The sequence below is a fragment of the Lithobates pipiens genome, unplaced genomic scaffold (assembly GCF_037356315.1).
Source record: "Lithobates pipiens isolate NorthernLeopardFrog02 unplaced genomic scaffold, aLitPip1_a1.2 Scaffold_16, whole genome shotgun sequence".
NCBI lineage: Eukaryota > Metazoa > Chordata > Amphibia > Anura > Ranidae > Lithobates > Lithobates pipiens.
Window position 1 is genome coordinate 653,295,020 of NW_027507748.1, and position 22,984 is coordinate 653,318,003.

Below are 22,984 nucleotides of genomic sequence, written 5' to 3' on the forward strand. Positions count from 1 at the left end.
AATTTTCTTTTATCCCATTGTTTTGCAAATCTATGTACACTTCAAACTGTATGATTGAATCGGTTCTGATATTGCTGTTTTACTAACCTGACAGCTTATTATTCCAGATAGGAAACATTCATTTTGTTTGCAAATATTAAAGCTTTTAACTACCAGCAAGAATAAGTCTTTACATTTAAAGAGCACCTGTCATTTCAGATCCATCATGGTAGTGCCTGTTAGTGGGCATCCACTCACCTGCTGCTGCCACGTCCCTCACTTTGTTGGGTCACTTCTGCATCACCAGCCGTCCCATTAAAGTGAATGGGACTGTCAGGGAGTCAACAGCGGGTCAGAGGAAGAGCCGCTGTGAGACAAAGATGACAGTTTTACTAGTGATTTAAATCATGATTTACATTGTGATTTAAATTGACTTGATTTAAATCAAATCCACCCTGCTACCTAGAATTTTTTTCCCCCGCTTTAAGGGCTTTTGAAGATGGGAAAATAGATTGTGATTTCAGGTTCATTCAGTATACACGCTTTGCAGTGAGGTTTAAAAATATCCTGCATTATGAGTGTTGGGTACATGACCTGCATGTTCCTCCTATTCAAGCCAAAAAGCCAACTCCAACCAAAACCTTTTTTAAGCTTTGTATGGTGTTGGGAATTGTTAAAGTGCAACTATGCCCAGATTAGGTAACTAAACAGGTTAGTTCAAGTGATTAAACAGGAAGTGAGAGGAACTTGCTCAAGTGGGGTTACAAACTATAAAAAACGAACAATGTTTTTAAAGTGCACCTATGCCCAGATGCATAATTAATTATTTATTTATTTTTGAGCTTACCAGTTACCTCCGCTTGGCTGGTTCTTCCACGTCTAGGGGTTCCCAGAGTTAGCACCCAAGGACTTTGGACGCTGACACCATAAAAGTCCTTTAGAAAGGTTTTTATTTGCAACATCCAACAAACACAGTCTCGTATGGGAACAGAGGACAAGGGTGAAGAAACTCAGGCACCTTGAACTGCTAATCATTAGAAAGTCTGTAATGCAACCCAGAGAGTAGCCACTCGCAGCTGGGTGCTTCAAAGTGGCAGTCAGCACCTTAAAGGGATTGTAAAGGTATTTTTTTTCCTTTAAATAACAAACATGTTATACTTACCTCCACTGTGCAGCTCGTTTTGCACAGAGTGGCCCCGAACCTGCTCTTCTAGGGTCCCTCGGCGGCTGTCTCTGCTTCTTCCCGCAGGCACTTCTCATATTCATGCGAGCTCCCTCGCATGGTGAGAAGCACCTGCGGGCACGTTCCCGTGATACAGCCGGTGGCTATAGCCGCTCGCTGTATCACACGGCCCCGCCCCCTGGCGCGCCGCGTCATTGGATGTGATTGACAGCAGCGCGAGCCAATGGCTGCGCTGCCTTCAATCCATCCACTCCAGCCAATCAGCGGCCAGGCTGAGTGGTGAAGAGGAAGTCAGGGGCGAGCGCGGGACTTTCGAGGGGTGAGGTAAGTAAAACGGGGGGCTGGGGGGGCTGGCATTGTCAGACGTTTTTTCACCTTAATGCATAGAATGCATTAAGGTGAAAAAACATTTACCTTTACAATCCCTTTAATCCAAAACTTGCAAAGTCTCTGACCTTGAATAAATTTGCAACCGAAAGTGAACAGGAACCTTTCCTCAGTACCTGGAACATTCTCTGTCTCTTTGGCAGTACTGGAAAAGCGTGGATTCGCTAGTGTCCTTGACAACCCAGCAACCAGGCACTTCTTGGGATGCCAGCTTGTTGTCCCTCCTCCGAAGAGTCCTCCCTCGATCGCTTACACGAGCTGTGATGCCTCTTTAAGTTGAGAGCACATCCGGGCGCCTTGAATCCTCCCTCAGTTACTGCGTCTCGGACAATCCGGTTCCGAGACTCTGGAACAGATGGATCCTCACCCCAGACCATGCAGGTCTAATGGGGCTAGTCAAACTGACCATGTTGAGGAGCAGCACACGCTCCCTTGACCGGGACACCTCACGGGGCTACCCTGGTCCAGATTCAGGAACAGGCAGCTCTGGCCTAACAAACGAACCCTGAACACGTGACTTCAGCCTCTTAAGTACCCTTCACCAGACTCTTCAGCGGGGCCAGACGCACCCACTGATTGGCTCCGGGGAACGCTGATACTCAAATCGTCCAACCAGGCCTGGTTCTGGGCCTGTCATGTGCACCTCACTGTACACATGACCAGCAGAACCCTAACACAGCCCAGCCAAACTGAGGCCAAAGTTAAACCTACACAATCAGCCCTCAGAACCCCTTTACTGTTCTGAGGAAAAACTAAATTTGTACATAGAGGACACTTTGTCAAAAGTGTCACCGCTACATTTATATGTTTTGAACAAACATAAAGCAATTTGGAACAAGCCTGCTCTGACCCTTGTAGATGCAGGCGTTGTAGAGAAATGAATCTTCAAAGTTCATAGAAGAAAACAGAAATCACAGCTTCTCTACTCATAGACCTTATGCACACTGGCCGGGGTGGCTGCCAGCCAGATTTCGAGATTCTGCGAATGCTCACAGTGTATGCGACTAGCTGCAGCCAGATTTGTACCCTTTGCTGTTCACATATAACTGCTAATCGGAGTCCCTGGCACAGCCAATTTAAGTTCATTTTTTTTTAACTACAGACAATATAGATGATTTCGAAAAACTGGGTCAAAAGAGCATATAGCCAGTATTAACCAATTAGGTTTCCTATTTTACATGAAGGCATCTTAATGGTTACTATGAGTAACAGCAGAAGTTTGCTTTGTTTATAAATTAAAGTCAAAATCCGGTCGGCAGTAAAAATTACCCTGGCATTGCCCTCCCCCATTGCAAGGGTTAAACACTCATTAAGGTCCCATTTTAAATTGCATCCCAACGCACTAATGCAATGCACCTGCGTTGCAGTGTGCCACAATGCATACCAACGAACATGAGTGCGCTGCATTTGAAAACAATATGTCATGTCAGATTTTCTGGCACATTAACCACTTTCAGACCGGACCATTTTGCTGGTAAATGACCAGAGGTCTTTTTACACTTTGGCACTGCGCTGCTTTAACTGGTAATTGCGCGGTCATGCAATGTTGTACCCAAACAAAATTTGTGTCCTTTTCTTCCCACAAATAGAGCTTTCTTTTGATGGTATTTGATTGCCTCTGCGATTTTTATTTTTTGCGATATAAACGTAAAAAGACCGCAAATTTTGAAAAAAAATGATATTTTCTACTTTTTGTTATTAGAAAAATCCAATAAACTCAATTTTAGTCATACATTTAGGCCAAAATGTATTCAGCCACATGTCTTTGGTAAAAAAAAAGTCAATAATTGTATATTTATTGGTTTGCGCAAAAGTTGTCACATCTACAAACTAAGGTACGTTTTCTGGAATTTACGCAGCTTTTAGTTTACGACTGCCTATCTCATTTCTTGAGGTGCTAAAATGGCAGGGCAGTACAAAACCCCCCCAAATGACCCCATTTTGGAAAGTAGACCCCCTAAGGAAATTGATAAGAGGCATGTTGAGCCCATTGAATATTTTATTTTTTTGCCTCAAGCGATTGAATAATGACAAAAAAAAAATTTTTTTTTTTTTTTTACACAAAGTTGTCACTAAATGATATATTGCTCACACATGCTATGGGCGTATGTGAAATGACACCCCAAAATAAATTCTGCTGCTTCTCCTGAGTACGGGGATACCACATATGTGGGACTTTTTGGGAGCCTAGCCGCGTACGGGGCCCCGAAAACCAAGCACCGCCTTCAGGCTTTCTAAGGGCGTAAATTTTTGAGTTCACTTCTCACTACCTATTACAGTTTTGAAGGCCATAAAATGCCAAGATGGCACAAAACCCCCACAAATGACCCCATTTTAGAAAGTAGACACCCCAAGCTATTTGCTGAGAGGCATGTTGAGTTCATGGAATATTTTATATTTTGCCACAAGTTGCGGGAAAATTACAAACTTTTTTTTTTTTTTTTTTTTTTCACAAAGTTGTCACTAAATGATATATTGCTCACACATGCCATGGGCATATGTGAAATGACACCCCAAAATAAATTCTGCTGCTTCTCCTGAGTACGGGGATACCACATATGTGGGACTTTTTGGGAGCCTAGCCGCGTACGGGGCCCCGAAAACCAAGCACCGCCTTCAGGCTTTCTAAGGGCGTAAATTTTTGAGTTCACTTCTCACTACCTATTACAGTTTTGAAGGCCATAAAATGCCAAGATGGCACAAAACACCCACAAATGACCCCATTTTAGAAAGTAGACACCCCAAGCTATTTGCTGAGAGGCATGTTGAGTCCATGGAATATTTTATATTTTGCCACAAGTTGCGGGAAAATTACAAACTTTTTTTTTTTTTTTTTTTTTTTCACAAAGTTGTCACTAAATGATATATTGCTCACGCATGCCATGGGCATATGTGAAATGACACCCCAAAATAAATTCTGCTGCTTCTCCTGAGTACGGGGATACCACATATGTGGGACTTTTTGGGAGCCTAGCCGCGTACGGGGCCCCGAAAACCAAGCACCGCCTTCAGGCTTTCTAAGGGCGTTACAGTTTTGAAGGCCATAAAATGCCAAGATGGCACAAACCCCCCCCAAATGACCCCATTTTGGAAAGTAGACACCCCTAAATTTAGGGGTACACTAGTGAGACTAGGTAATAAATGGCGGGTGCCCTGAAACTATAAAAAAATAACTAACCAACCAGCGTCACCTGTAACAGTTATATGGTGATCACTGGTGAAAGGGTTAACTAGGGGGCAATCAGGGGGCTTTATGCGGTAGTATATGGGGGTCCCTGGCGCTATAAAAAGCTGCGGCGAACCTAAATACCTACCTGCCTAACTAGCGTCACCTGTGACACTAATACAGCGATCAGAAAAACGATCGCTTATTAGGCTGGGTTCACACTGGAGCGATGCGGGAACGCCACGAATGCGCGGCGGGTTCCCGCATCGCATGCCTCCCGGCGGCAGTTCACACTGCCCTATGCGAACTGCTGGGAGTGTCAGTGAAATGTTACTGACACCCCCAGATCAGTTCGCATATCGCAGTGCGATCTGCAAACTCGGATCGCATGGTGTGAACACCCATGCGATCCGATTCTGCTGCGGGCCAAAAAAAGGGTCCCGTGCGAATTTGCGGCGGGTGCGGCGGGTGCGGCGAATGGCTGAACTCGAATCGCACAGAGATCGGATGTGATTTGCACTGCAGTGCGGTGCGAATCACATCCGTTCTCAAACCGCTGCAATGTGAACCCAGCCTTAGTGACACTGGCGACGGGGGGTGATCACGGGGTTAAACCTTTATTGGGGGGGTTAGGGGGGTACCTTAGAACTAAAGGGGGCTAACCCTAACTGCCCTAACAGTTATTAGTCACAAATGACACCCGCCGGGTGATCAGGGGGTTAAACCTTTATTAGGTAATAAATGGCGGGTGCCCTGAAACTATAAAAAAATAACTAACCAACCAGCGTCACCTGTAACAGTTATATGGTGATCACAGGTGAAAGGGTTAACTAGGGGGCAATCAGGGGGCTTTATGCGGTAGTATATGGGGGTCCCTGGCGCTATAAAAAGCTGCGGCGAACCTAAATACCTACCTGCCTAACTAGCGTCATCTGTGACACTAATACGGCGATCAGAAAAATGATCGCTTATTAGGCTGGGTTCCCGCATCGCATGCCTCCCGGCGGCAGTTCACACTGCCCTATGCGAACTGCTGGGAGTCTCAGTGAAATGTTACTGACACCCCCAGATCAGTTCGCATATCGCAGTGCGATCTGCAAACTCGGATCGCATGGTGTGAACACCCATGCGATCCGATTCTGCTGCGGGCCAAAAAAAGGGTCCCGTGCGAATTTGCGGCGGGTGCGGCGGGTGTGGCGGGGGCGGCGGGTGCGGCGAATGGCTGAACTCGAATCGCACAGAGATCGGATGTGATTTGCACTGCAGTGCGGTGCGAATCACATTCGTTCTCATAAACCGCTGCAATGTGAACCCAGCCTTAGTGACACTGGCGACGGGGGGTGATCACGGGGTTAAACCTTTATTGGGGGGGGTTAGGGGGGCACATTATAACTAAAGGGGGCTAACTCTAACTGCCCTAACAGTTATTACAGTCACAAATGACACCAATGCAAAAAAAAAAAAAAAAAAAAATGACATTGGTGTCACTGTGACTGGGGGGCAGGGGTAATTGGGGGGGGTGATCGGGGGGTAAAGGGGGGGTGTGAGTGTGCCTGGCATGTTCTACTGTGTGTGTAGAGTGTTGGTGCAACTCACCGATCCGCTCTCCTCCGTGTCGGAACGAAAAATACCGACACGGAGGAGAGAATACATCACTTCCTCTCCTGTGTTTACATTACAGGAGAGGAAGTGATGTCACCGGGGATTTCCATTCGTCGAGAGCGATCGGGAGGGGGTGGCCATGAATGAATGGCCGCCCCCTCATCCCGGATCGCTCTCGAAGGGATGCCGACCGCCGCAGGCACCGGGGGGGGGCCCGATCGGGCCCCCCACCCGCGGGCAGGCAGGGACTTATATATACGCCCATATGCCTGCCCGTGCCATTCTGCCGACGTATATCGTCGTGCGGCGGTCGGCAAGTGGTTAAGATGCATTGTCAGCCCATTAATTTCCATGAGCTTCCTTAACCACTTAAAGCGGTGTTTCAGCCCTAAAAAATTTTTTTTTAAAGTCAGCAGCTGAAACAAAAGTAGCTGCTGACTTTTAATAAGGAGACTTACCTTTCCAGGGCGCCCGCGATGTCGGCCGCCGAGGCTGACATGTCCCTCGGCGCTCGGGTCCCAGCGCTGCCATTCCAACTAAGGGAAACAGGCAGTGGAGCTTTGCAGCTTCACTGCCCGTTTCCTACTGCGCATGCGCGAGTCGTGCGACGCTTTGTGAATGGGACGCGCTGTGTTAGGGAACACACAGTTCCCAGAACACAGCGCGCCCCATTACCCAGAAGACAGCGCGGAGGAGGGGAGAAGACCGAAGATCACCGAGGAGCAGGAAGAAGGCAGATTAGGAAGACTGCCTAGCAACAGTGATTTCTGGACAGGTAAATTTATTTATTTTTTTTATAATTTTTTTAAAACATTTTTTAAGAATATTAATGCTTTTTTTTTTAGGATGGCCCTCCATTTTAAGCCCCAGACCATTTTCCAGCTAAACGACCAAGCCCCTTTTTTGCGTTTTGGCACTGCGTCGCTTTAACTGACAATTTCGCAGTCGTGAGACGTGGCTCCCAAACAAAATTGGTGTCCTTTTTTTCCCACAAATAGAGCTTGCTTTTGGTGGTATTTGATCACCCCTGCGGTTTTTATTTTTTTCGCTATAAACAAAAAAAGAGCGACAATTTTTTTTTTAAAAACGCATTATTTTTTACATTTCGCTATAATAAATATCCCCCAAAAATATATAAAAAAACATTTTTTTTCCTCAGTTTAGGTCGATATGTATTCTTCTACATATTTTTGGTAAAAAAAAATCGCAATAAGCGTTTATTGATTGGTTTGCGCAAAAATTATAGCGTCTACAAAATAGGGCATCATTTTATGGCATTTTTATTAATAATTTTTTTTTACTAATAATGGCGGCGATCAGCGATTTTTATTGTGACTGCTAAATTATGGCGAACACGTCGGACAATTTTGACACATTTTTGGGACCAATGGCATTAATACAGCAATCAGTGCAATTAAAAATGCACTGACTCCTGTAAAAATGTCACTGGCAGTGAAGGGGTTAACCACTAGGGGGCGGGGAGGGGTTAAGTGTGTGTTTGCATGTTTTTTTTAACTGTAGGGGGCGTCTGACGTCACTGATCATCTTTCCCTATAACAGGGAACAGACGATCAGTGACAGGCTTAGTATGAATCATGAGGAGAGGTTTGTTTACACTTACCTCTCCTCATTCTTCAGCTCTGTGACCCAATCGCGGGACACCGGCGGCGATCGTGTCCGCAGGTCACGCGGCCATGGTCACGGAGCTCAGGACCAGTGATTGTGCCCAGCCGTGCCATTCTGCCGACGTACATCGGGGTGAGGCAGTCCTTAAGCGGTTAATGCAACATGCATGTGATCTCTCACTGAAGAAAGATATATGGGCCATGAGGCCGGGTTCACACTGGTACATCAAACGCTCCGACATTGGGAGCTTATATCGCATGACGTGTGAAAATCAATGTTTCCCTATGAGAGTCATCTTAACTGGTCCGACACAAGTTGGTCAGACTTTAAAATGCTCCCTGCATTATTTTGGTCTCCCTTTTATTCTACTTCAGCTCATTGAATATCACTGAAGTCGAATCAAAGTCGGATCGCCATCTTAGCTGATCCGACTTTGGCATGCAACTTGTGCTCTGATGATCTTGAAGGAGAACTCCACACCAAATAAAAAAAAATAAAGTCATAGGTTTCCCCTCCGAGAGCATACCAGGCCCTTCGGTCTAGTATGGATTTGAAGGGGAACCCCTGATGCCGAAAAAACATTGTGGGGGTCCCCCCAAAATCCATACCAGAACCTTATCCGAGCACACAGCCTGGCAGGACAGGAAAGGGGGTGGGGACGAGCGAGCGCCTAAACCATACCAGGCCACATGCCCTCAACATGGAGGGGTGGGTGCTTTGGAGCGGGGGGCCCTCCCTCCTACCTCAAAGCACCTTGCCCCCATGTTAATGAGGAAAAGGACCTCTTCCCGACAACCCTGGCCGTTGGTTGTCAGGGTCTGCGGGTGAGGGGCTTATCGTAATCTGGAAGCCCCCTTTAACAAGGGGGCCCCCAGATCCCGGCCCCCACCATATGTGAAGGAGTATGGGGTACATTGTACTCCTACCCATTCACCTAAAAAAAACATTCAAAAATAAAACGCAGTACACGGGTTTTCAAAGTAATTTATTAAGGGAGTTCCGGCGTCTCTTCTGACTTCTTCTCCCCTGTCCAGCTTTTCTGCCTCCTCTGCTGATGTCTTCTGCCAGTTCTTCTCCCCTCTCTGGGTCTTTTCCACTCTCCACTGATGTCTTCTAGCCTTCTTCGGTTCTTTTCCCTCTGTCCGCTGTCTTCTGCCTCTGCCGGGTCTTCTCCACTGTCTTCTTCTGATGTTGACTCAACGCTCTCTCCCGCTCTAGTGCTGGGTGCATGGTATGCCACTACTTATATTGGCATAGGACGGGGTCACCAGGTGATGTCATCCGGAGGCCCGTCCCTTATGATGTCACCTTCCGGGGCATGATGGGAGGTGACCTCATAAGGGGCGGCCTCCGGTGACCCTGCCCAATGCCAATATAAGTAGTGTCATAACACGCACTCAGCATTACAGTGGGAGAGAGCGTTGAGTCAACATCAGAAGAAAAACAGAGGGAGAAGACCCGGTAAAAGAGTGAGAAGAGAGCCGACAAGACCCGGCAGAGGCAGAAGACAGCGGACAGAGGGAGAAGAACCAGAGAGGGCTAGAAGACAGCAGCGGAGAGCAGAGAAGACAAGAACCGACAGAGGCAGAAGACATCAGCAGAGGAGGCAGAAGAGCCGGAGAGGGGAAAAGTCGGAAGAGATACCGGAGACGCCTTAATAAATTACTTTGAAAACCTGTGTACTGCATTCAATTTTTGAACTTTTTTTTAGGTGAATGGGTAGTGGGTACAATGTACCCCCTACTCATTCACATAGGGTGGGGGGGGGCCGGGATCTGGGGGCTCCCTTGTTAAAGGGGGCTTCCAGATTCCGATAAGGTCCCCACCCGCAGACCCCAACAACCAACAGCCAGGGTTGTCAGGAAGAGGCCTTTGTCCTCAACATTGGGACAAGGTGCTTTGGAGGGGGGCGCAGGGCTCCCGCTGCCACAAAGCACCCACCCCCTCCACATGTTGAGGGCATGAGGCCTGGTATGGTTCAGGAGGGAGCTGGCTGCTCACTCGTCCCCACCCCATTTCCTGACCTGCTGGGCTGTGTGTTCGGATAAGGGTCTGGTATGGATTTTGGGGGGATTCCCATGCTGTTTTTTTGGCATGAGGGGTTCCCCTTAAATCCATACCAGACTGAAGGGCCTGGTATGCCCTTGGAGGGGGAACCCATGCCGTTTTTTTGTTTATTTGGTGTAAAGTTCATCCTAAAGATTCATACAAGACACAGTGCCTGGTATTGTCAGGGATCACAGGGGTTCATTGAAGTCAGACAAATCTCGGAATTCAAGTTGCAGGGCAAATTCAGATCCAAAGTGGTACAACTGTTGTGTCATACCAGTGTGAACCCGACCTGAGTTTAGGGGGATAGGGATGAGCAGTAATACTTACCTTATTCCTCGCTCCCACATGCTTCCTCCTAGCTGCAAGACCAGTCCTTAGTTTTTACTTGACTTCTCTGCTCTGTAGGTATCCCAATGCCATTGTGCACAATCAAGGACCAGTACTACTACATTGTATTGGAGAACGCTGAGGGCACATCAAGACCTGGGAGCATCGGACAGGGGGGGGGGGGGGGGTAAAGAATAAAGTTAGGCTGGCCATGCATTACACTTTTCTTGCACAGTTTTCTTTTTAGCTTTACCAAAACCATATAATATGAAATTAAAACTAAACACTTTTACTTTGTATGCAACCAGGCACGCCCTTGCACTACATAGTTGAAGGTAAATTGAATAAGTTGTATAATGTATGGGCAAATTCCTCTACCCATAGACTAAATGAGCATTTAACTTTTTCTTTGCAGGAAGGGATGAGGGATGATTTTTAAACTATGCCGGAGTCCAGCTTTAACCCCACTGAACAGGTGAAGACAGGACCTCCTGCAAGATCTGGTACGATAAAGCCCTGGATAGATGAGAAGAGGCCAGCAGCGGATTTAACCTTACGGGTTCCAATGGTAACCAATGCAATCAGTTTTGGGTGGGCTGATCCTTTAATCTGCACAAACTAAGAAATCCTGGCTAAGCCAGGAATATGTAAAATAATATAATGACATAATAAACAATCCCCACAAGTTTATAATAGCTGTCAATTTTTTACTACACCATACTAATTAATAGCAAGTGGATCCATTTAAGATTTCAAAGAGGGTGCAGGCTTCTGAAATGAGACAGTCACTTCTCATGATGAGATCCAGGCAGTGGTGCTGGCTCTGAGTGTACAGCTAAACTTCCAGCAGTCTCAGCTTGAGCATCTGCGGTCTGCAGTGTTTTCAGAAGACGATCTGTCGGCTCTTCTTGAAGGGTTCGCATTTCTTCATATTAAAGATGAGGCACTTTTCTGCAGCTGTATTGATTTTCTGCCACATTGTTTTCTACAGAGGAGAAAGTACATTGACCAGTAGTAACTATTCCCTCTATTCTGTAAAGGTAAGCTATTTATTACTTTTCTATTGTCCATGTTATTATGACTATGATAACAACATGTGGTTTACATTATTTAAATACATAAAGTCTTTTTTTTTTTTTATCCGGTAGCACAAATAAGCGTGTTGCAGTGACCTGAAGCAATTTTATAGCAGTTTATAGCAATCAAAACACTTATTGGTAATTACTTGCTATATCAACTTGCACATTTTCATTGCCTTATAAAAGGATGCTATTTGGGATGCATTATTTCACTGTGTCTGGCTTGTGTATATTCATGGATACTGCTGAACTAAAATTCTGATAGATGCAGAATCATTGAACTATAAAGAATGGAATTGAGCTGGAACCTCATCTGGCCTTCTGTGCAGTGAGAACTACACTGGCTGCCATTGCTGATCTCTAATAAAACTCAAATTGCCTGGCTGTCAAATTGCTCCAATGGTTTCAGTACCTTCTAAGCGACAGAGCAGGTAATAATATGTAGATCAGAACGCTACATATAAATGGGCTTCAATCATGATAACACATCCAATATCAAGCTAGATATAAAGAAATGTGCGGACTTTCAAGGTGACCACTTTACAAAAACATTTTATAAAAGCGTAATTTTATTTAGTGCAATGATTTAAAATATACATGGAGAAGTTCAAAAACTTTCAATACACCCATGTAACTGAAAACTCATACATAAGCACCATCTTGTCCAACACCTACATAGCTATTGCACTGCGTAAACTGTTGGCGCTATATAAATCCTGCATAATAATAAATAGAAGAAGAAATAATAATAATATTGCTATATCAGATATCTTAATATAAGACAATATTAGTCCAGAGTTGAGGCTAATATATGGTGAAGGATAGACAGATACTCTCAATGTTTTCTGGTAAATATCCAGTTCTTCAGGAGTATAATGATTGTAAATAGGGTGATATCAACATTGGAGAGCTCCCCATAAGGAAAAGTGTCAGGATCATATAGGACAGAGGCACAACGACCAAACTGGAGAGGGAAACTGGTTCCACAACCAGATAGAAAGCAGCTTGGTGCATCATGATTGCTTAAACTTCATCCATGGAATAGTGGTGAAGCACATAACACTGGCAAAAAAGAGGGCCCAACATGTGGTCAACTGATTGTCAACCTCGAAGAAAGAAGGTAAACTGCTTGCAACAGTAGCTATTGAACTTGGCCACTGTAAGGAGTTTTAGCAACACTTGGGTAGTATACAGTCCAGTTATGTTAGTGGAGCTTTGATTTTCAAGGACTCATGGTGTACTAGTGAAATCATGCAACAGAAGGTCTTTGGCCTACTGGGCGAAGGTCAAGGATCTAGATCTTAACAAGCAACCATATAGGTATTTTAGCCAATGGGAAATGTAGGAAAGAGAATATACCTGAAGAGTAGAGGGAGGGAAGTGTATTCATCTTATTTTGTTGAGGTGGTAGAATGTAAGAGTGTAGGTCAGGTGTGGTAGCCTATATGTTTTATACAATGACAGGTCACCTTTAAGCCATAAGAATACCATCACATGGGCGTCCGCAGGTATGGGCAAGGGGGAGCAAGTTCCCCTCCTTTGGAATCAGGGATCGGCAAGGTGTCCACCATAGGCGTGTGCATGGGTTGTGCCCAGGCACTCCCTAATCACCCGAGCGCAGACTGTCAGCAGGTGCTGGGCGCATGTACCAGCACCCGGCACAGGAAGGGATATTGCATTGTGGGCGGCAGCCGGCAGGGCTTTTCATCATCCGGAGCTTCTGCCACCTCTAGCGCTGGCCTCTAGCATCAGGAGTCAGCACACACAAAACCCTTCCTGTTCTGCCAGCTCTGCATATACAACAGAGGAGGGTGCGAGGCGGGTTATCCACACAGCCTCAGCGTGCATCAACAGAAGCCCGTGCCAGGAGCCTGACCTGACACTGGGAGGTATAGACGATTCTCTTCTGTGGAGGGATTGGGTATGTATACTGGCATAGCACACGCCTGGATTCTGCAACCTGTACATAGCACATGCCTGGAATTTGCAACCAGTACATAGCACATGCCTGGAATCTACAGCCAGTACATAGCACACGCCTGGATTCTGCACCCTGTACATAGCACACGTCTGGATTCGGCACCCTGTATATAGCACATGCCTGGAATCTGCACCCTGTACATTGCACATGCCTGGAATCTGCACCCTGTACATTGCACATGCCTGAAATCTGCACCCTGTACATTGCACATGCCTGGAATCTGCACCCTGTACATTGCACATGCCTGGAATAAAGTCTGCCGTTTCCTCTTTAAAAATAAATACTTGTGAGTTGCGGCTAAGCCCCTCCCCTTCAAGACATTATCATAAAGGATGCCCCCCCCCCTGAAAAAAAGTTCTGTGGACCATGACCATAACCATGCATATCAGTGATATTGAAGAGAGCGTTTGATGCAAAACAGTAGATATTGTCCTTTTTTCACCCTGATAGATGTATTCTGCACATTTAGAAACCTTTTTGTGAAACTTAAGTTGGTCATACACTAGTAGTTTTTTTTAACAAACATTCATGACTTTCATAGCTTGACGAATGTCATTTAAAAGTGCATAAAAATGTTTTTTGCTTGTAACATTCAGTTTTGGAATTAATATAATTTCCCACAGAAAAAAAAAAATCACATTCACTGCTAAAAAATGTATTCTTTTGAGAAAAATGTTCTATCCTGTTCTCATCACGGCGGTTGAAATCAAACATCCATTTGACCTCAGGAATCAATAGAAAATCAAATAAAATTTTTAACAAAATTGTACTACTATATGGACAGTTTTAGGTTTAGATTAAAAACAGGCTGACTCAGAATACCCATTTTCCAGGGCCAAAAACATTTTTAGCACTCTATTACAAACAGTCCTTACCATTTTATTTCATTCTTCCTTTCTAATATATGTTTCTTCTGTTTCTATTGTTATCTTAAACACATTTTATAAAATAGAAGAACATACAGTACATTATGTTGCAAAATCCTATTTTGTTTTAGAATTTGATAACTACTGCACTTGATGGCCCTTTAGTCTGTAATTTATTATTTTTGCCAATTCCTTCTTTCTTCACATAGAAATAAATTGTAAGTAAATGTCCAAATTACACTGCCCTTCAGTCACATTTAAAGTGGCACTGAATAATGACTGGAAAGTTTATATATCTATAAAGCAAGGCGTGTAAAGACAGTTAAAGAAGTGTTATTTTGACTGTCCTGCAATTCCATTAACTCACAGGATGGATGGAACATTTGAACATTATTAAGTCTACAACTTGAACGTCAGTACAGATACATTATTTTTCTTTTGGAAATGTTTGGTCTAAAATTGAGCTTGTCTAAATGTGAGCCGGTCAGGGAAATTAACTTCTAAAACAAACTATTTCTTTAAAATTAACTATCTTCGCCTGAGAAAAATATGAAAAATTGTCTGTTATGGTGACTTTGTGACTTCCATGCATTGGCTCAGGGGCACTTCTGAGGCTATGAAGTACCGTCCCCCCCCTCTGAAATTTGCATTGTACGGTAAAGTAAAGACACTATTGGTTAGAACATCTCCCAGTCCAGATTTTATTTACTAAAACTGGAGAGTGCAAAATCTGGTGAAGCGCTGCACAGGTTTTTTTTGTCAAAGCTAAATTCAACAAGCTGAAGTTGGAAGCTGATTGGCCACCGTGCACAGCTACACTAGATTTTGCACTCTCCAATTTTAGTAATGCATCCCCTAGGTGTAAAATAAAGTGTATGCAAAACCAAACATTTTTTGTTAGTTTTTTTTAAATGGATAGGGTAGCAAGAGAGATTAGAACATCTCCCAGATTTGTATTGCTGTCTTTGTGCCCTTTAGAGACATTCACTTTCTCACCTGCTTCCTGCTACAGTCATGGGTCTTTTATTCTGTGTTCAGCCACTAGTGCTGCAGTGAATCAGATCCCGGGTGTTTCTTTAAAAGGCTAGATGATGCGTTGTTCAATGTTTGAGCAATGCATTACTACATCCAAGCCAAATCCCTTGTGCTCCCAAAGTCTTCTTCATAGCACTAAAGCAACCCCTGTACCTTGGTGCCCTTTGAGACCTCTGCACCCGTGCTTCCCGTTACTGTGATCCTTGTGCCTCCAGTGAATTCTGCACTCCTGAACCTTCTGTAACTCCTGCGCTCTGTTTCCTCCAACAACCCCTGTACTCCTGTGCCTCCAGAGATTTGGTGACCCTTGTGTACTCCTGTGACCCCCTGTCACCCTTGTATTACCATGCCATCAAAGTTTTATAGACCCTGTGCACTCCTGTGACCCCAATAACTTCTGTGTCGCTGATGGTCTTCAGTGATTCCTTTGTCTCTGATGACCCCGAAACACTCCGATGTCTTCAGTGATTCCTGTGTCTCTGGTGACCCCAGCTCTCTTGAGTCCCCAGGTACTTCTGTGTTCTTGGTAATCCCAGTTTCTCCAGTGACCCAACACTCTTGAGTCTCCAGCTACGCTTATGTCCTTGGTGACCCTAACGTCTCTCGACCCCAGCCCTCCTATATGCCTTCTGTGACTCCTGTGTCCTTGGGGACTCCTGAGTCATCTTGTGACTCCACGGTATCTGGTCTCACACAATGACCTCAGAGAATCCTGTGACTTCATTGCACCATAGGCTCCCCTGTGTCACCTGTGTATTCATTCAGTCTCAGATATGCTAATGTATTTTCTGGACTGACCCTGAGTTTTCGGCTGGCCCAGGCTAGTGGAAAAGGTTAAGTTATGTGTGCTAAGTGCTCAGTTCCTGGACTTTTTGGTCCCAGCCAGCCCACCTGTGATATAAAAAGGGGGAAGGCAGAGGTCCAGGGCTATTGGTTGGTTCTGTTCCCGCTCTCAGCTCGTGATACTGGGACTGCTGCGTCTTGCAGTCTACTAAAGGCACCAGGGTTTTTGGAAGACATCCAAACCCTGGAAAGTACCAGCATGGACTATCACCTCATGGAGGTATGCCTGGGCAGCCACACAACTGTAGTTAGGGATAGGAATTGCAGATTGTTCATATTGAACTGTTATGTTTAAGTCTCTCCAGTAAGGTTACATTAACTGTTTTAAGCCTGATCTAAAGTTATTCAAATGGGTGCATATTGGTTCTGGTGTATAGAAAGAACCAGGGTCTGTAAGGCACAAAAGGGGTATGAAGTAACACCACTACAAACTAGTTAACTCAGCAAAACAAGAAAGAAGGAGCATATGGAAGGATGACCCGTGTCAAAAAAAAAATAAAGAAAAATTCCCAGTTCACTTTCCAACCAGCCTGCAACAAAATGAATTGTCTAACACTTGTTTCGTTTGCACACATTTGCACACATTTGCAAATATATGCATAAGCTGCAGGGCAAGTTAGGTTGCCATGAAGTGGCCCTGCAGCATATGAATATATTTGCAAATGTGTGCAAACTAAACTCCTGCTTTTAACGTGAGTTGTTAAACAGTTTGTTGTAGGCTGGTTGGTAAGTGAGCTAGTAATTTTTTTTTTTTTTTTTGGCAAGGGTCGTCCTTCCATGTGCTCCTTGCTGCAAAGGCCAGTTATGGGTTAGGGTGGTTGCCATTTGTCTGTAAGGAAGAAGGAGTGTCATTGGTAAGAGTAACCAAGCACAAGTTCAAGACACCAAGCAACCAGTTGTTAGGCATGGTACCTGGCAGAGTAAGGGGGTCAATATGCTTACTCTCTCCCTAGTGGTCGATATCCAATAGCAACCAAAATCAAACCCATGTTGCTGAGATTCACGGCCTGGTCATGAAGTACGGGATGGAAGGAGTTAATGAGCATGCATGAGGCCTCATCAGGACCCTATTGTGTTCCTCGGAGTGAGGTAATAGAGGTACACTGGACTGGTGGAATAGGCATAGGCTGAGCAGGTCTCTCCTAATGCAACATCTACTAAAGTTACAGTGTGTAGTGACATGGAACAAGACACTTCACAGAGGATCTCTGTGTGTTTTACTACTGCACACAGTAAAAGCTCATCTCTAAGTCGGGCACTGCCTTAATGTTCACATTCTCTGCCTGGTCCCGGGTATTGATGAGTGTGCTCCGTGCGAAAGGTACCCACATGTGCAGGGCCCCACCCACATACGAACCCCTGTCTGTGACACTCTCTCTATTTAAGCTTCTAACCACTGTCAGGACAGGAAAACCCAAACTTTTCATTAGAGGGGAGTTTTTCGAATGGGGTCACCTGTTCCAGTGACAGCTGTCCAAGAGGCAATTTCCCTAATTTTCAAGGGATTTACTATTCTATTTGTGTGTGCAGGACAGGAAGTCAAGGGAAATCTTCCTAATTGGATACAAAACAATTTCCTACTCTAACCAAAATGAAAAAAAAATATTTGGCTTTAGGTATACATTAAAATCTTATCTTTTGTAGCTCTCTCTCGTGTTATATGTCTCATGATGCAGAGCCGCTGACATTTCAGATACTGACTCCCATCCTGTTGCCACTGACAGAAGTCTGATTATCTGTTTATCTATTTATCTATCATTACATCTCCAGGGATTTTTTAAATGTACATACAATGGTATACACTAGAGATATTTTGTCTTTGTAGCATATGGATTTTGCTTTATGGTTTGAGAAGATAGCAAGGTACTATTGCAATACTAAAGTGTAAAACTCTAAAAATTTTAGAAGCATGGAATGTACATGTTTGTTGTCATTTTATCTTAACATTTACAGCTGCTGTTTTTCTTATTGCATCAGCTTTGACTTTGTGTCAACATGTGTTTTAGCTTCTAGTTTTGTTTCTAATTTAATTTCAAGAGGCTTGCTTCCTTCGTTTTTAATCACTGAAATGTAAAGTAGAAAAAGAACATGCTTTTCCCCAGAAATAAATAAATAAAACACATACAGGCAGATATTTTCTGATGTACAAAGTATGCACTTCTTTATATAGAAAATGATATCATTTCTTTAGGTAACAAGTTATGTTTTTGAAGTTCCATGATCACGATGTGACAAAGATTAGTGATGGACGAACTTCCGACGGGACGTTTCGCGAACGCGGACCGCGAACGCGGCCGATAGTTCGCGAACCGGAACGTTCGCGGCGGGCCCCATTGACTTCAATGGGAGGCGAACTTCGCAAACCTATAGGTCAAATTTGCAGCCACAAAATAATTATTAGCTGTGCAAACATAGTCCCACCACATGGCCAATGACATAACACATGTATGAGGTGAATCTGGGATCGACAACTACAAGCATTCTTTTTTTATATGGGAAATTGTTCTGACAATTCAGGACTGTGGAGCGCATGAAGGCAATGGAGGAGAGGGAAGGTCAGGGACCAGGGTAGGCAAAGAAGAGGGTGCAGGAGATGATCACCAGCAGCGTCACATACAGCAATGACACCTGCACCGTGATAGAGTCACCTGACAGCAGCACCGTGATACAGAGCACTGACATCAGCAGCGTGACATACAGCAAAAACACCTGCACCGTGATAGTCATCTGACAACAGCACCGTGATAGAGAGCACTGACATCAGCAGCGTGACATAAAGCACTAACACCAGCACCATGATATACAGCACTGACAGCAGCACCGTGATAGAGAGCACCGACATCAGCAGCGTGACATAAAGCACTCACACCAGCACCGTGATATACAGCACTGACAGCAGCACCGTGATAGAGAGCACTGACATCAGCAGCGTGACATAAAGCACTCACACCAGCACCGTGATATACAGCACTGACAGCAGCACCGTGATAGAGAGCACTGACATCAGCAGCATGAGAGTGGCTGCGCATCAGAAATGTCCTCTTGATATGGATCGTAAAATAATTCCTGTGACTCAAGCGGAAGGTATGTGGTGGTGGTGGTGGTGTTGTTGGTGGTAGTGTCTTTGGGGGTGCACATAGCAGAGAGTGAAGAAGAGGGTGCAGATCGAGAGGATGAGGAGGGTGCAGAAGAGTAAGGCTGAGCGAGCCATTCAACCAAGTCTGGTGCGTCCTTTAAAGTAATTGAACGCACCTTCTGCAACTTCCCACTTTGGCTCAAGCCTGTTGCTCCTGCCCTACCCCTACCACCCCTACGGAAGGGCCTGCCTCTTTCTCTGCCTGTAATTTTTTAAATGACCCTGTGACAAAGCTCTCAGTCCCTATACCAATGAAGAACTGCTGCAGTATAGGGCAGCGGTCAGCAGTAGTGCACCTCAACCCTATGTATTGTGGACCGATACCAGTCCTTATAGAATAGCAGACTGTACCTCACTCAACCCTATGTACTGTAGCACCCTAGACCAAGTTACCAGTCCTTATAAGGACTTTTGTGGACCAAGTAGGTTGTGTGTGAGTGATTAGCAGACTGTACGTCAGTCCCTATACCAATGAAGGACTGCTGAAGTATAGGGCAGCAGTCAGCAGTAGTGCACCTCAACCCTATGTATTGTGGACCAATACCAGTCCTTATAGAATAGCAGACTGTACCTCACTCAACCCTATGTACTGTAGCACCCTAGACCAAGTTACCAGTCCTTAAAAGGACTTTAGTGGACCAAGTAGGTTGTGTGTGAGTGATTAGCAGACTGTACGTCAGTCCCTATACCAATGAAGGACTGCTGCAGTATAGGGCAGCGGTCAGCAGTAGTGCACCTCCACCCTATGTATTGTGGACCGATAACAGTCCTTATAGAATAGCAGACTGTACCTCACTCAACCCTATGTACTGTAGCACCCTAGACCAAGTTACCAGTCCTTAAAAGGACTTTAGTGGACCAAGTAGGTTGTGTGTGAGTGATTAGCAGACTGTACGTCAGTCCCTATACCAATGAAGGACTGCTGCAGTATAGGGCAGCGGTCAGCAGTAGTGCACCTCCACCCTATGTATTGTGGACCGATAACAGTCCTTATAGAATAGCAGACTGTACCTCACTCAACCCTATGTACTGTAGTACCCTAGACCAAGTTACCAGTCCTGATAAAGAGCTTTGTGGAACAAGTGAGTTGTGAATGATTAGCAGACTGCAGCAGAAGGGCAGCAGTCAAGTATAATATTCTTTCTATATTTGGAAGAAAGAATATTATACTTGTACAAGCCTATTACCATACCACTGATACCAGTCCTGAAAAGAACCTTTGTGGAACTAATAGTAACAGCTACTGTTTAAACTGACCCTCACTGCCTGACACACTGCTTCCTGCCTGTCCCTATATAAACTGGCAAAACAGAGGCTGCTGGAACAATAACTGGTTACTGGAATAGCACTTTTGTGGACCTGATAGTAACAGCTAATGATGATGACTAATCTGGCTGTCCCTACAGCAGCACACAGCGTTCTGTCCCTTTCTCTAAACTGACAAAAGACACTTAGGCTGCTGCAACAATCAGTAGCACAGCAAACCTATATACACCTAACACCTATACCAGTCCTGAAAATAACTTTTGTGTACCAAATAGCTAGCGATTTATCTCTCCCTGCTCCACACAGCAACCTTTCCCTATAGTGACAGAAGAAAGAATGTAAAATGGCCGCCGGATCGGGTGTATTTATAGGTTAGGGGGAATGTCCAAGTGTCCATGTGCTGTAATGTCTCAATTGGCTGTCCAGTACCCCATGATGGATATGTCATCAGGTCAAAGTTCTTTTACACAGTAAAAACACGGAAGTCCGCCGGGCGACCGGCGCCAATAGTCCGGCGAACGGGCGGACCGCGAACAGCCGAAATTCGCCGCAAAACGACTGCCGGGCGAACCGTTCAGCCATCACTAACAAAGATATGTGGCTTAAAGCTTTTATGTGGTCAACACCCAGTAGCTCACACACAGTTCCGACTCCTGCAGACTTCTAGACGTTATGTTATTTTTTTTAGGCACTATTTACAAAAATGGTAATTTGCCTGACAAGAATATGACGTTTTTGGTGCCTTCATGCATAAATATTTTAGCTCCCAAGGGGCCCCTTGCACTTCTACAATCCATGGGGCTCCATGATGCAGACCACTCATGGTCATGTTGTGTCCTGTGCCCCCTGCTTTCCTTACCTCCTATGAGGCCGCCAATCACAGCTGTAGCTGGCAGAGAAGGAAGGCCTCCAGATGCCTAGTCTTCATTTTTAAAGTGAGTTGGTAGGCAGGTGAGAAGCTGACAGATGGGATACCCAGTAATTGGAAACCTATTCTTTCCCTCTTTAATGCTACTTCTACTCTCCCCCTCTCCCAGCTGGGGCTCTGTCTCTAACTTTTTTTTTTTTCCACTTTAAAGTTTTTTTTTTTTAATCTTTAAAAAAAATTTTTTTTATTTGCTTTATATTCAGATTCACAAATATTGCCACAAAGTAATCACATACAATAATTCCCCTTACAAACAAATTTCCCTTATCCCCCCCTCCCCTCCCCCCTCCCCCTATCAGCCCTCTCCCCCTCCCATTCCCTCCGACAATACTATTCAATTCACAATTATACCAAAAAAAGGAAATTTTAAATAGCATCAAACTTAAACAAATTACTCATTCCCTTCTCCCATCCCCCTCCCCACCTCTCATTCATTCCCTCCTTCATCCATCCCTCTTACAACTTACTCACCCTTTCTCATTTCTCACCCCACTTTCCCCATATTTTAACAAACTTCCCATAATTACCTCTTTTCCTATATATGTATTCCTCCTTTTTTATGTTATCTTTCACCCTTTCCATCCATTCCTTTACTGTAGGCGCTTCCCTCCTCTGCCATTTAAAACGCAATTAATTTCCTCCCCTGAAAAAGGCATCTAATAACAGCTATGTGGATATCCCCTCGTACCTCCTCTTCTTCTATCAATCCCATTATACAGATTTTAGCTTCTACTTCCAGTGATAACCCAAACACTTTATTAATTTTCCCTATTATTCCTACCCAATATCTGTATAATCTTGGGCATCGCCAAATCATGTGTATTAAATCTCCTCTTCGGTCTCCACACCTTTGGCATTCTGCGTCCTGTCTACTCCCAAATCTAAACAATTTAAGAGGAGTGTAGTATACCCTATGGATTAAATACATTTGAGATATAATATGTGATGGTGATAAGGAAACTTTCGCCCCCAATGCCAGAACCTTTTCCCACTGTTCTACCGATATTGGGCCCACCCCTCTTTGCCATTTTACCTTTTTTTTCTCCTCTATTACCCCTTCTTGTTCTGTTCCCTTTAGATACCTATAGATCTCAGAAATACCTCCTTTCGATATATTATAACTTATAATTCTCCTTAGTACAGGCATCTTACTCCATTCCAACTTCCTGTCTCTAAATTGTGCCTCTAACGCATGTTTAATTTGTATATAATTAAGGAGGTAATAAGCCGGCAACCCGTATTCATCCCTTAGTTCCTGAAATGTTTTCAGTCTCCCGTCCTTATATAACTGCGCTAAGAAGTGTACGCCCCTCCGATCCCCTTCTGCTAGTCTCCCCATTTTCTTAATTTCCTCCAAATTTTTATTTTCCCATATTGGTGAGAGTTCTGTATATCCTCTATACCCCAATATTACTTTTACCTCCTCCCAACACTTTACCATCAGTTGGACTGTGGGGCAGCTGGTCCTAAATGAGTCGGCTTCCACTGCTTCCGCGACCGTATTATGTGGAGTATCCCTCCCCAGGGG

The 22,984-nt window shown here is 44.6% G+C and overlaps 1 protein-coding gene across 1 annotated transcript in view; it reads left to right on the top strand.

Annotated features, from left to right (window-relative positions):
- Window positions 1-11,192: 11,192 nt before the first annotated feature.
- Window positions 11,193-22,984, top strand: part of ANGPTL5 (angiopoietin like 5) — a 97,118-nt gene continuing 85,326 nt past the window's right edge. Inside the window, exon 1 of the mRNA XM_077484644.1 lies at window positions 11,193-11,362. Within this exon, the coding sequence (XP_077340770.1) occupies window positions 11,261-11,362 (102 nt within the window). The 5' untranslated portion in view covers window positions 11,193-11,260. The remainder of the gene's footprint in view (window positions 11,363-22,984) is intronic.